The 14,771-nt window shown below is 41.0% G+C and overlaps 1 protein-coding gene across 5 annotated transcripts in view; it reads right to left on the reverse strand.

Annotated features, from left to right (window-relative positions):
* The window catches only part of CEP72 (centrosomal protein 72), a 67,258-nt gene that overhangs the window by 32,604 nt on the left and 19,883 nt on the right, over positions 1–14,771 (reverse strand). For all 5 annotated transcript variants that reach the window (XR_013345248.1, XR_013345249.1, XR_013345250.1 and 2 more), the window contains exons 7-11: positions 14,180–14,231; positions 13,305–13,517; positions 10,591–10,898; positions 7,878–8,016; positions 3,828–4,030 (exon numbers count right to left, since the gene is read on the reverse strand). Coding sequence is in view for 2 of the 5 variants with exons in the window: in XM_077810895.1 (XP_077667021.1) it covers positions 3,828–4,030; positions 7,878–8,016; positions 10,591–10,898; positions 13,305–13,517; positions 14,180–14,231 (915 nt within the window). In the remaining 3 variants the exon portion in view is untranslated. The remainder of the gene's footprint in view (positions 1–3,827; positions 4,031–7,877; positions 8,017–10,590; positions 10,899–13,304; positions 13,518–14,179; positions 14,232–14,771) is intronic.

Genomic DNA, 14,771 nt, shown 5'->3' on the forward strand with positions numbered 1-14,771 from the left:
CAGTGGTCTCCACGCATCCTACCAGGTGACCATGCCTGCTCCACGCACCAGGTGATCCCCCGCTTGGAGCGATGCTGACTGCTGGACCTCATCAGCATTTGGGGAGAGGAGGCTGTCCACTCCCAGCTGTGCTCCAGCCATACGAATTATGATACCTATGGACAGATTTCACGATGCAGGACAGAAAGGGGCCATGACTGGGACACACTGCAGTGCAGGGTCAAAGTGAAGGAGCTGTGGAACGCCTACCACAAGGCGCGGGAGGCAAACCACTGCTCTGGTGCTGCGCCCATGAGCTGCCGGTTCTACAAAGGGCTGGATGCAATACTCGGCGGCAACCCCACCTCCATCGTGAAGGCCACTGTGCATACTTCGTTGGCTCACATGCCAGTCGAGAGTTGACCGAGCCAGGAGGAGGAAATCTTGGATGAGGAGGGGAAGGGGGACCCAGAAGCAGAGGATGACTTGGAGGTCAGAGATGCATGCAGCCAGGAGCTCTTTTCTACCCCGGAGGAGGCTGTCGGAGCTTGGCAAAGTGCAAACTGGAGAGGAGGCCCCTGGTAAGTGGATTTGATTTTGGTAATCGCTGAGGCAAGTTGTTGGGGGTAGGGGGATTGCAGAAGCAAGCTTGTGTCTGTATGATGCACGTACCACCACATGCCAGTGGAATAGGGTGTAGATTGACTCCCTCACTTCACAGGAATCTGCTTCAGATCTCCAGGAAACGCTCATGGAGATACTGGCCAATCCGCTGCTGCAGGTTCTTTGGCAGCACTGCTTTGTTTCTTGCCCCATTAACTGTAACTTTCCCATAGCACTGTGCCATCACAGAAGGGGTGGGTTAGAACCATTTCTGCACACAGGCAAGCCACATAAGGGACAGGGCAGAAGCTGCAGTCTTGGAGAAGACCCTCCCTTGATTTCCCGCTCACCCTCAGCGGCGAGATATCTTCTATAAAGATCACATTCTATGGAAAATGTGGGGACAGGAATGATTATCAGGCTCCCCCTATCATGCTGGCTCTCCCCAAGAGAACAGCAAGGTCCGGGAAGGGCGATTTACCCTGCCCCTGCTGCTACTCACCATTTTGGGAGTCGTGTGGCTCATGTGTGCTTGCTTAGGGCAGCGAGTTAGTGACAGGTGTGTGAATACTGAATGTGTTTTAAATCACTGCATCAGCATTTTGTGTGCTGCAAACAATACTGCCTCTGTAAAATGTTACGTTTAAACTTCACAGATATGACCTTGGGAGCTCAGCCTCCCTCGTTGTTATCACCAGCTGAGTGGCTACGCAGAATTAGAAAGCAGGCATGAAGAACTAAGGAAGACTTTCTGCGTGACGTTATGATGCACTCAGTGGCTGAAAAATAGGAATTGAAAGAGTGGCGGGACAGCGAGAAGAGGGACCGAAAGGAGAACACGGAACGCCAGAATGAAACCACGGAGCAGCTTTTAAACATTATGGAGTGCCAAGCAGACACACTGCAGGAGATACTAGCACTGCAAACTGAGCAGCTCCGCGCCCAACTTCCCCTTCAGCCACTGTCGCAAAACTCTTTCCCATGCACCCCTCAGACACTGCCAACACCTTATCAACCTCCTGGCTCCAGTCTGTACCCATGGCATTCCACTCCTCCCTGTCACAGTCCAGCATTGTTGACTCCCAGTACCCACTGCACACAACACCCATCCCTCTGCAGTTTGGCCCTGCTGAAATACAGTACCCCCTGCATTGTAATTCAAAGGAGGTTTGACCCCCAGACATGCACAAATCTTTAGCCGTCCCAGGACCGCACCTCCTCCTGGGACCTTCCCTTCCCTCATCCCTCAGTGCTGATGTGTTGTTTGTTTGACTGACTCTCTCCTCCGGTGTTGTTTTTTAATAAAAGAATTGTTGGTTTGAAAACTATTTTTATTCTATTAATTGGAAACAAACAGCCCTGCAAAGCAACAGACAATTGTGTTAAACCTTCATGTTGCATCGTTTGCACCAATCACCTCCTAGCATTACAAGCACTGCACTCATGAGCACAGCAATAAATATTAATGGCTTTCAGCTTCAAATTACTGCCTCAAGGCATCCCTGATCCTTTTGGCCCTGCACTGCACTCCTCTAAATAGCCCTGTTCTCTAGATGTTCAAACTCAGCCTCCAGGCACTGAGTCTTAGCAGTCCAGCCCTGCGTGAAGCTTTCACCCTTCCCAAATATTATGGAGCGTACAGCACGATTGTCATGGACCAGGTCCAGCTTCCCATATAGGCAGCGCCAGCCGGCCTTCAAACGGCCAAAAGCACACTCAACAGTCATTCTGCATTTGCTCAGTCTGTTGTTGAACCGCTCCTTGCTGGTGTCAAGGTGTCCCATGTATGGCTTCATAAGCCACGGAATTAATGGGTAGGCAGGGTCTCCCAGTATCACAATGGACATTTTGACTTCTCTAACGGTGGTCTTCTGATCCGTGAAAAAAGTCCCTGCTTGCAGCTTCCTGAACAGGCCAGTGTTCCAAAAGATGCATGCGTCATGCACCTTTCCGGACCAGCCTGTCTGTGAAACACCCATGGTGATCCATAAGCACTTGGAGAACCATTGAGAAATACCTCTTCTGATTAATGTACTCAGTGGCTAGGTGGTCTGGTGTCAGAATTGGAATATGCCCCTCTGCAGTTTGGGAGGCCCATTTGTGCAAAGCCATCCACATCACACACGTTGCCCAGAGTCATGGTCTTTCAGAGTAGGATGTGATGAATGGTCCTGCACACTTCTGCCAACATGAGTCCAACGGTCGACTTTCCCACTCCGAATTGGTTAGCGACCGATCGGTACCAGTCTGGAGTAGCCAGCTTCCACAGTGCAATCACCACACGCTTCTTCAACTGCAGGGCTGCTCTCATTCTCGTCCTTGCGCTGCAGAGCTGGGGCAAGCTCATCACACAGTCCCATGAATGTGACTTTTCTCATCTGAAAGTTCTGCAGCCACTGCTCGTCATCCCAGATGTGCATGACAATGCAATCCCACCACTCAGTGCTTATTTCCCAAGCCCAAAAGTGGCATTCCACTGTGGTCAGCACCTCCATGAATGCCACAAGCAATCTCATGTCATACCTACTACATGTGGCAAGATCAATGTCGCACTCCTCTTGCCTTTATAGTTTAAGGAATAACTCCACTGCCACTCGTGACATGTTGGACAGAGCGAGCAGCATACTGGTCAACAGTTCGGGATCCATTCCTGCAGACCAAAGAGGCAGAGCCCGCAGCACACAAACTGTTGAAAGATGGGGCCAAATGCAGATGGAAACACAGGGATTGCTGGGATGCAAAGCAATAGATCACAGGGCGAGGGGATAGGACCCAGGATGCCCCGTGACCTCCCCCATCTTCCCACAACTCTTAGAGGCAGAAGAGGAAGAGATGCTCTGTGGGATAGCTGACCAGAGTGCACCGCTCCAAATACCGCTGCAAGTGTGAATACGCTATTCCACAGGCAGCTGATAGTGTGAACACACAACAGCGGTTTCCCTTCAGGGGTCTCTGAGCGGTGCTGTAACTCTGCCAGTGTAGACATACCCTTAGTGATGACTGACAAACTAGCTCTCTGTAGTCCAGAGAGATTCAGGCTTTTCACATATTCCAGTGATCAAAATCAATTTGAACTCTGATCAGCACAAATTGAAAGCTAGTGTATTAACTATACCCACTAACAAGATCTTTCCAGTTTGAATTAGAAACTCAGATATGATTAAACACTTAAGTTTTACCACACATGCATTCAATTTCATCCACACCACAGAATCATTAGAAGAAAACGGAAGTGCCATAATCACCATGTCTTTTTGAGTAGTGCTCAGTTCTGACATCAGACTGTTAATCTTTACGTTGTATTGTTGATCTTGTTCAGACAAATGACTTTGTAAAGTCTTTTTCTCTAAGAGCAGATTATTCACCTCCTGACACATTGTTTCAGAATCTTTTTGTTGATCCGCAGGTGCAGATTTCTGCATTGCAGACAAAACAGGCCCTGCCTGAGCTGTGAATTAAAAACAGAACAGAGCAGATTAGGCAAGGGTCTCAAACAATGTCTGTAGTTAGTGATAATGGTACAAAATCTGATCAGTGATTTCTATTGACTTCAATTGAGTTAATCTGAAATTACGCTACAGTAATTTATTGCAGAACTCGGCTCAGTAAGTGTAACTGGACTGAAGAAAATTGCTTTCCTGTAAACTTCATAACACATCCTACTCCTACATTTCTGCAATGGAAAGGTAATATCAAAACTGTATTATGTCATAAATCAAGTACTCAAAATCCAGGAAATACAAATTACATGTTTGATGGCTAATTTTTAGGATTTTAAGTTACTCCCATTGCCAACCAGCAGCAGTGTCTCATTCAAGTGTGTGCAAGAGCTGCACTTAGGAGAAAGTGATAGCCATGCCAGGCTTGAGGGCAGGGCACTGCTGCATGAATGTATTGGGGGTTCCAAGAAAACTGTAACCAGCAGAGGCAGCAGCTCCATTCCTCATGGCAGATGATAAAGAGAGTTACCAAACAAAATAGCCTGCAGCACCTACTCCCTTCAGTTTACTGTACTGTGACATATCATGCTACAATCCAGACTAATGGATAGCTGTGTCATCCCAGACCTCTAACCTAGGGTGCCCTTTGCAATGCTTTGCTGCTGTTGCCTCCAGCACGCAGCTCACTCCCAGCTATGTCTGTCTGTGTGCTGCAGCCAACCAGCCACACCTTGGCTCTTACCAGCCTTGGTTATACTGCAGGTGACGCCAACACACACCCCGTCTTAGATTCCCCCCAGAAATATATGCCCTGTACAACCCAGCCCTCTCCTGGACACTACAAATTCATATAAAGCCTGTTATTACTTTAATAGAAAAAATATGCACATAACTTGCTACCCCAAATTAAGTTTCCCAGACGCTTCCATTTAAACACACTGGATTAGATCAAACAATAAAACAAGTTTAACTATAAAGAGACTTTGAGTACAAGTAATGGGGCACAAAAGTCTGAAAGGGTTACAAGAAAATAAAGTTAAAACACTGCTGGTGCCTAACTTAACAATCTAGATCAGGTTCAAGCAAGGTTTCTCACCGTATGCATTCAGCAGTCTTACTGACTTAATTTCTTAGGTCAGGATCCCTTCTCTAGTCCAGCGAATGCTTCCTTTGTCACTTCTGGTGCCATGAATACAACGGGGGGGCGGGAGGGGGAATTCTCTTAGGGTGTTTGTCCCTCCTTTTTATAGTCTCCCTCTTGAAAAACACTTCCAGCTAAAATTCAGGAAACAAAGAGTCTAACGAGAAGGATGTTCCCTACTGCTTTTCCTAGCCTGTTTAAGCACCCTTTGTTTCCCCTTCCTGCTTGATTACTCTGTTTACTGCTTAAATGCAAATTAAGCAGAGCACACATTCCTTTGTTTGAGAGAGAGAGCTGTTTGCCAATCTCAGTTTGGAACATGTGTTAATAACATACAGTGAAATCTTGTAACTTCACATGCAATGTTGCCACACACATTTTATTGTGACAATAATGGCCAGCAAATTGTAAGTTTTCAAATGATACCCAAATGATAGCATACATTGTACAAAGATTATTACAATAATGTGTAGGGTGTGGACATGGGTACATTCTGTCACATACACAAAATGAATTTTTTAGAAAAATACCATGCTCAGTAGCCCTACCTGTTGCTTAATTATGCATTCTCATAACCTTCATCTGGAAATTCATCTCCACATGGAAATTCTGATATTTCACAGAACACAGAAGTTTTGATCTGTAAAGATCTGAGTTGCATCACTCCTTTCCTATTTAATATTGTTCATTCTACTTATAGAAGAATGGCCATATTGGGTCAGACTAATGGTCCATCCAGCCCAGTATACAGTCTTCCAATAGTGGCCAATGCCAGATGATTCAGACCTCCACAACATCCCCTGGCAACAAGTTCCACAGGTTGTCTGTGTTGTGTGAAGCAGTACTTCCATTTGTTTATAAACCTGCCTCCTATTAATTTCACTGGGTGACACACCCCTCCCCCAGTTAGTGTTTATGTGAAGGGGTAAACAACACTTCCTTATGCACTTTCTCCACACTATTCATGATTTTATAGACCTCTGTCTGCAAAGGTGAAGTTAAGTAACTTAGGCACCTTAGCAATGGTTATAAATATTAAGGGAAGGGTAACAACCTTTATGTATACAGTAACATAAAATCCGTCCTGGCCAGATGTACTGAATCACTTTACCTGTAAGGGGTTAAGAAGCTCAAACAACCTGGACCAATAAAGGACCAATAAAGAAAGATGATACTTTCAAATATGGGGGGAGGTTTTGTTTGTGCTCTCTTTGTTTGTTCCCTCTCTGGACAGAGAGAGAGACCAGGCAGGTAAAACATCTCCTGAAAGCATACCCGAAATGACCCATCTAAGATTACAAAAACTGTAAGTAAGGGCAAGGAAATGCGTTAGATTATCTTTTGTTTTAGCTTGTGAATTTTCCCTATGCTAAGGGGTAATTTCATTCCTGTTTTGTAACTGTGAAGCAGAGTCAGAGGGAAATCCTCTGTGTTTTAAATCTTTTTATTTACCCTGTGAAGTTACCTTCCATCCTGATTTTGGAGGTGTGATTCTCTTACCTTTTTTTTTTTTTTTTAATAAATAAAATTCTTCTTTTAAGAACCTGAATGATTTTCAGTGTCCTAAAAACCAAGGAGTTTGGTCTGTGCTCACATTGTAACCAATTGGTTAGTATATTATTCTCAAGCCTTCCCAGGAAAGGGGGTGAAGGGGCTTGGGGGAATTGGGACTCCAAGTGACCCTTTTCCTGAATTTTTGTCTACATCACTTGGTGGTGGCAGCAATATTGTCTAAGGACAATGAAAGGATTTGTGCCTTGGGGAAGTTTTTAACCTAAGCTGATAGAAATAAGCTCAGGGGGTCTTTCATGCAGGTCCCCACATCTGTACCCCAGCGTGCAGAATGGGGAGGGAACCCTGACAGCAACACAGATAGTAGTAGATCCATTACAGCAGTACCGCACCTAAGGTGGGGGTAAAATAAAATGTATGAATTAATTTCCTTTTTAATAGGTGATTGTAGCAAAAGGAGTTTCACTAATTCACTGTGCCAGGTTTATATCCAGCTCATCATATATTCCCTGACATGACAGCACAGCTATGCTAACCTGGATGCGACAGGGTGAGGAAGACAAAGAGGGAAGGGAAGCCAAACCTTCACCCTACTCTTCCCCCTCCCATCCATTTGCACAAGGCAGAGGACATAATGGTTCTGAAGAGCCTGCTTCCCTTTCTGTGCTGTTCCCCATTATGTGAGTATCTGATGTAGAAAAAACAGAGGCATCTTGTGCTGCTGGGTTGCAATGTAGCCCTAAATTAAGATCCAAGCTAGCTGGTCTAACATTAGTGGTGCAACATCTTACTTCTGTCTGGCCTGATACCATCATTCTAACACTGTATTTTTATTCACTTCTGGTTTTCATGTCCAATTAATAAGTAAAATAAAAGCCACCTTATGCACTGATGTGGAATTGCTTATGTCTGTCTTCTGTTCATAATGTGTTGAGTGGATTATTATTATTGGATTAGGTTCTGGAAATCTGATTACTAATTATCGTGCCATAGACATAGGCTAAAATCTATCATTTAAATTACACTACTCAAGATGGAATTATATCGCAAACTCACAAAACCTGAAAACACACTAATCTGTTAATCCAGGAAGCTCCTGTGTTTTCAAGCAAGCCTCAATAAATAATGATTTTTCTGTACATCACTTATATAAATCTTCGGTTGTTCACTAATCCCTGTTAAAATATCTTTTTCCTACTTACAAAGAAATTTCTCATTGCAGTGGAGTGATTTATAACCATTCCAATATTTGTCCACTAAGTCCAGAAGATGTTCCATAGGTGTTGCTTCATACAGATGTTTATTAGCTGATTGAGTTGCTACTTGATGTGTTTCAAACACCTGAATTAAAAAAAAAAATTCTTTTTCATGCATTAGAACTGCAAATGTTTTCAATTTGGTCCATATAACCTTTTAAACTGCAGAAATGTGACATGCAACAAAGAGAGGAATTTAAAGGGACAGAGTCAGGTAGTTTTGGCCCAAAATTGGTGTTGGTTACTAAAAAACAAACAAACATAGAAAACAACACTAATATTACAGTGGTGGCCTTATAGTACCAGCTAATTTTAAAGATGCAATTTCCTTCATAGTTCCCAGTATTCTCACACTTTTATTTCTGAAAACTTTTGGTCTGAAAATACCTATGCTTGGTTTCTGCCTGAAGGAGAACTGTCTAGGAAAAATTCTGACCACAATTTTGTCAACATTTTTTATTTACGTGAGGGTAAAATATCATTACATGCAGGGCTGGTAGTACTGTACTGCCTATTAAGGTTGCCTGACACTTCCCACTATAAGACCCGGTTTTCAGTTGCTTATAACTTTGCCAAACTTTAACCATTTCCATTGAAATTGTACACGTTGGGTGTTTTTGCCTGTTTTTTTTTTTGGCGGTGGCAGGGGGGAGAAGAGGGGGTTGGGGGAAATTGCAGCCAAAACAAGTCATTTCCAAAAACCCAGCTAGAAAAAATACATTTTGCCCATGTTAATAACTTCTGATGATCTTTTCTCTGAACAACTCTGGCATCCCCATGCTTTGCAATGGTGACTTGAAATCTGACAGGGGAGTGGCCTTTTTGTCAGGAATGTGTTGTTTGCCCCCTTATATAAATTTGCCCAAATCTGGCCAATTTATAAGCCGGGGGGGGGGGGGGGGGAGAACCAGTCTGCACATGCTCAGTAGAGGGTTCCTAGACTTCAGTTACCATAATCTCCAAAGATTTCATCTTCACTGAGAATGCTTGAGCCTCTCACAGTTCCTAATGCTGACCGGACTGCCATGCACCATCCCCGCCACTTGCCTAACACTGCTCAGGAACTCTGTGGCACAGGCAAGGATAGAATCCAATACCGAGGGCAGAATTCAACTGCTTTAACCATGATACCATCCTTTCCCTTCCTGCAATCCCCTGCCTCATTCACTACACACCTTCCAACTTCTGCAACAAATGAGGCAGGGGTGATCCAGACAACAGCCTCCTTCACTTCACAATCCTGATTCATCCCCAGAGCAAGCTCCTTTGCACTGAATGAGGAAATGGATCAGTGGGGGAAAAAAAACAGCACTTGATCACATAATTAAAGATCACATAATTGTATTATTTATAACCTATACATGGAAGGGGCCAGGCAACATTAATTCTAACATTTTCTAACTTTTTGAGTACTTGAATTTGCAAGCTTAATGTTTTTAAATGTAGTTTTTCTTGTGTAATATATACACATAGAGGGAGAAAAATGTGTTTTCTCCAGGACAACAACTGTAATTAAACATTTTTGAATAGAGTTACAGCATAAACAAATGGAATTTGAAACACCATACACATACAGTACTGCTTGGTTTGGGCAGTGGGAAAGTAAAAAGTTGTAAGTGATTGAAAGTTTTTTTGAGCTTTCAGATCAGCATCTACTAAATTTCAGCAGAGCTTAATGAAGCTCCATCTCCATCTGACACTAAGTCCCTCTCAACTTAGCCAAGGGTCTAGTGCCCAGTTACCTCAGTCTGCTCTAGGACAATTTTCGGGAGGGAGATAGAAGCTTTTACTAAACATACACAGAAAAATCTTCACTCAGACAACCATTACATCAGGGAGAGCTGATACATATAAAAATGAATCCTGCAAGAACAGGGTCTTTTTGCAAGGTTTACTGATTACTGCGATATTCAATACATTGTAATTTTTCATTTTTAAAAAGTATGTCTCTGTGAAGTTGCAGCCACTACAGTATAAAACTTTCTCCTGCCAAAGAATAGCAGGAGCAAAGATGGGAATTTATCTCCCAAATTGTGAATAAGCATGGGGTATTTGGTTTTTATTTAAAAAAAAAAAAAAACTCAAAAAATTGACTGTTGCCAACTCCCAAAATTTTAATCATAATTTCTATTTACTGTAAGGAACAAAACAATCCTGCATTTTTAGGGAGCTGGAGAGGATGATCTAACAATTTTTCTATTAACTAACTTGAAGCTGCTGCAGAAATTCCAGGGCAACACAGAATTCTGCGCTGCTATGCCACAGAAGTCAGGAGGCCTTGCTGCAAAGGTTAGGTCCAGTAAACAACAAAGCACACAGGGCCTTGCCATAAACTGTCAGTATGTCATCTTGACAATCCTCAGGTTTTTTTTACTGCATCAGTGAGATTAATAGTCACTCCTAAACCATCTTCCTCAGTGGTAGCATTCTGCAGTGTCAGATCAGATAATGACCACGCTAAACTACTGTGGATGTTATGGGCATCCATTCATGGAAGGATAAAAAGAGTGCACCAATGACAAATTGGTATTGGTTGAGGAAAAACTAAACACTTTTGTTTTGTCTTTAGTAATTGTCCATTTTAATAGTTCAGTCTAATAATAAATAATGAAACTAAACATTTTAAAGAAATTACCAACTCTTCTGTTCTAGCATTTACCTCTCTGACATCTGTAGTTTTGCTATTTGGCCTTTGCTCTTCAGGTCCAGGTCCCTGAATGGAAGGGGGATGGTTTCTGCCACTCTCTTGCATGGTTTCTTGTTTAGACACATTCACATTAACATTAGGTTGTCCATTATTTTTCTGCAAAGCTGCAGGGTAAGTTTGGTTCTGAACTGGTTGGTTTCCTCCATTATGTGATATTCTATTGCAAAGTAATCTAGATGCTGATAATGTATTAAAAATCTTCTGAGCCTGTGAATGTATCTTTGGAGAGGAGAGGACTGGAGAAGAAATTTCTTGAGAGTCTCCAAAAGAAAAAATACAGAGTCACTTAAACAGAATGACCTTGTTCTTTTAAATTAGCATCAAAAGTCAAAATTAACAAAACATGAACATTCCATTTTTAAACAAGGGTTGAATTATTTTTTTCTGAATACTGGTGAAGAGATTATAAAGTTAATTGGTTCAGAGAACAGGTTTATTACTAGGATGGGTCAGGAAAATTTAACTTTTTTCAGCTTTGAAATAAGCATGTTTTCACTGAATGACATCTAAAGGACATATTATATACATTATTTCAAAATGAATAACAGATTTACCCCAAGTCTACTAGTCATTCAATATTATGTACAGTGCCACTCAGTCTTACAATTATATGTTATTGAAAACAAATGGCAAGCATTATGTAGAGATATTATTCTAATAGTTACAGTAAAATGTTTGTTTAAAAAACTAGAGGCAGGTTAAGATTGAAGCCCAAATTTACATTTACTGAATTAAAAAACAAAAACAAAAGACACCTCTGTCCTAAGCGTAAGCATGATAAGCTACATGGAAGACTTAATATCAAAATTAAATTTCTAAGGGAAACTGTCCAAAAAATTTTAACTACAGAGCCACTACTTGGGCGTAGTACAAATGTCATTCCATGACAGTAGCATTTAGAACTTTTAAAGTACTGATGTTCATGATAACCTAATATGCTATGGAATCAGTGAAGACTGAGTAAGTCAAACCAAGTAATATTTGGCTCCAGTGCTCTTTACGTGACAGCTGTTTATGATGTGGCCAACAACAGTCCTTTGTACTTAAATTGAAAGACACTAGTTGAATAAAAGTATTTCATTACTATAGTCTAGAATATGGGTACATACTTCAGGAAATGAGTGGAGAGTTCATTTATTAAACAATCCTTGTAAAATGGCAAACATACAGCAGTATTAGAAAAATCCACTAGGTGGGGCCATTGACATGGACCAGATATTAAATCAGAGACCTTCCAAGAAGATTTCAACCAAAATTCCTTCTGGAGACTGTGGCTGCTGCACAGTCCTCCTAGAGCTAATTTAAGACAATGTCTTCACTGCACAAGAAAAAGGTCTGGGGGGTTTATTTACTTTTTATCTTGAGATGGCTGTCCATACAGTGGAGACAACACACTGGTACTTTTCTACTCGAGCTGGGTGAAATTTTTCAGTCCAATACCTTATTCGCCAAAAAAATGCATTTTCAGGGCAATTAAATCTATTTACAAATCTGGGTTGATTTCAGAAAATAGTTTCAGCTCAATAAATGAGAAAAATTCAAAAGAAAATTGTTCGTATCAATGTTTTTTAAATGAGACATTTCAACGTTTCAAAACAAAGTTTCATTTTGATATCTAGCTAGACTTGTTTAAATTTTAAAAGTAACAAAATATTTCACTTTGTTTGACCTCTAACAAACTTTGTTTTCATTTCAGTCACTAAACTGAAAAATCAGTTATTCACTCTGCTCTACTTTTTACTTCGCAGCTCCCTGGGGGGCATAGGCTTGACCTCTACTAGCTACGGTATGCCTTGTCTCTACTATGATTTCTCTCTGAGCGCTCACTCTGTTTTCTCTAGAAAAGAGGGGGAGAGGGAGAGTTAGTCAGAGGCTCCCCCAAATAACTGAAATAAGCTATTGGGCTAGATTCTGTGGTGTATGTCTCAAGAAGCTCAGCACAGATAGCACTGCTCCAGGCATCTTTGGGTCTACCAGATTGTACCTGTTCTAAGGGCCATTACAGCCCTTAGTGTAAGTCAGAGTGTTTCCAAGGGGTTCTTTAATTTATGGCAACCTCTCCAGCTATTTTGGGTTGAAGAGCAACCCCTAGTAATGTTGCTCCAAATGCTATGGCCAGTCTCCCTTCTGCCATGCCCCTATGCCGGGTACTGTCAAATTGGGAGGGGCAGCACGGAGCCATGTACGCTGGTCCCATGCTGGTCCTGCACCAGGGAAAATTCTCTCTGGGGCCCTTGCAGTTCCATTATGACTCCTATATGCCACCGGATGTGAGGTGCGGGAGACACACTCGTCTTTCACCAACCTGTGAGTAAATAAAAATGTACGCAAGTCACATCTTGACTAGAATTTCAAAAAGTTGTTTATAATCTGATTGAGTAATCACATCTGACTGTACACTATGCAGACTTTGCTGACTAATGAATACAGAACACACGGAAATTCACTGGATTTGTAGACAGTTTGGGGTTTGTTTGTTTTTTCATTTGGATTTAACAGAGGTCTGACTAGAAAGATTAGAAATACACTCAGAAAACCACAAATGAGATAGCAGAACTGCTGTAACCAGACACTTCCATATAAACGCACAGGGGACAATGAAAGTTTGCATTATAGAGGTTAACTGAACAACTCAAGAAAGAGCACAAAATTTCTGCATTTGTTACCTGGATGGGGTGTGAAATTGGCATGGGTTGTAATTTTTTTATAAGATTCAGCCTCATCTTGAAATTTCAGATTAGGATCTCTCTTAAGAAGATCTTCAGTCTTATTGTCTGAAAATGTAACTTTAGTGCTATTTTTCCTTTTCTCATTCCCTTGCTTAATGGTATTATGTACAACAGGCAGAGTTGGTGAACAATCAGGCAAATTTCTGTACTCTAGAAACAAATTATATTATGTTTTAAAAACTTATTTAATCCCCTTAAATTAGATGGTAGGAAGTAACATAATAAACACACATCTTGGAATTTGTAACATAGAATACTCGTTGGTGATCCTCTATCAGAGTTAACTTTTTTTAAAAAATGGTAAATAAATGTCTGTTTATTTTTGCACTGAAATTAATCCACGTTTTAAATCTTTATTCAGGAAACTGAGTGTGTATAGCTTTATAAATTTCTAATTCAACATTCAAATGAGTCTCCTGTAGGTCTCCACACAATAGCAATACACAGGATGCAGAATTATTGGCATAAGGTATGAACCTGAAATATTTTCAAATGCTATTACAGGGCCAAGAATGAGTAATTTTATTGTTGATAGAAGCATCTGACACAAACATGAAGTCAATGATTCAAAACTAGAATAGATTAAATTATTCTCTCAATGCATGTTGAAGCCCTCAGTTTTTCCTTTATTTGTCAGTAAAACTCCCATAGCAGTAAAATTAATGGTAAATAGTCCCATTAAATTGGAATATCCTATAATTGACAAATTAGATTAAAAACTACATAATCTTTACTCATTTGTTGTACTACAGATTGTTCTTTGTACACAGACATAATATACAGCACAAGGTTAACACACAAACAACTGTTACCTTTGTCAGTTTCCTGAACTTTCAACGCATTTCTGTTTTCTGAACTACCATCCTAGATTTAAAAATATCAATACATAATCAGTATGAAAACATAGCACTCAGGAAACTATACTGCAAATCTGATAAAGTGCTTCAAATCAAGACTTATGCCTTGAAAGCCTTATTCTGCTTCTTAAAATCATATCATCAGCTATTATAGGAAAAGCCACAGAATCCAGGACTCGGTACAGGTAAATAAAGGAGGTATGTATTTTAAAATAAGATTGTTTTTAAAGTGCAAAGATAGTTGTACTTTTGAGCACACATTGTAACTGGTTTGGTATGCTGAATAGTTTATTAAGAAAAATTTCTAAACTTTAGTTCATCTTTACATAAAGCGTATTGCCACTTAGATCCCAAACCCATGAAGTCTTGTATGCAGGTGCTTAACTTTAAGGATCTGCATAAATCTTTGCAGGATTGGGGCCCTAGAGTTTACAATTCAGTAGAAATTTTGGCAGGCAATGTCTTCCCTGAATTAACTGTACTTCCTATTAAAAGGACATGTAAGTGAATAAATACATTAACAAGAAAACATTTTGAAAGTGCTTGT

This window comes from Eretmochelys imbricata, chromosome 2, assembly GCF_965152235.1.
Source record: "Eretmochelys imbricata isolate rEreImb1 chromosome 2, rEreImb1.hap1, whole genome shotgun sequence".
NCBI lineage: Eukaryota > Metazoa > Chordata > Testudines > Cheloniidae > Eretmochelys > Eretmochelys imbricata.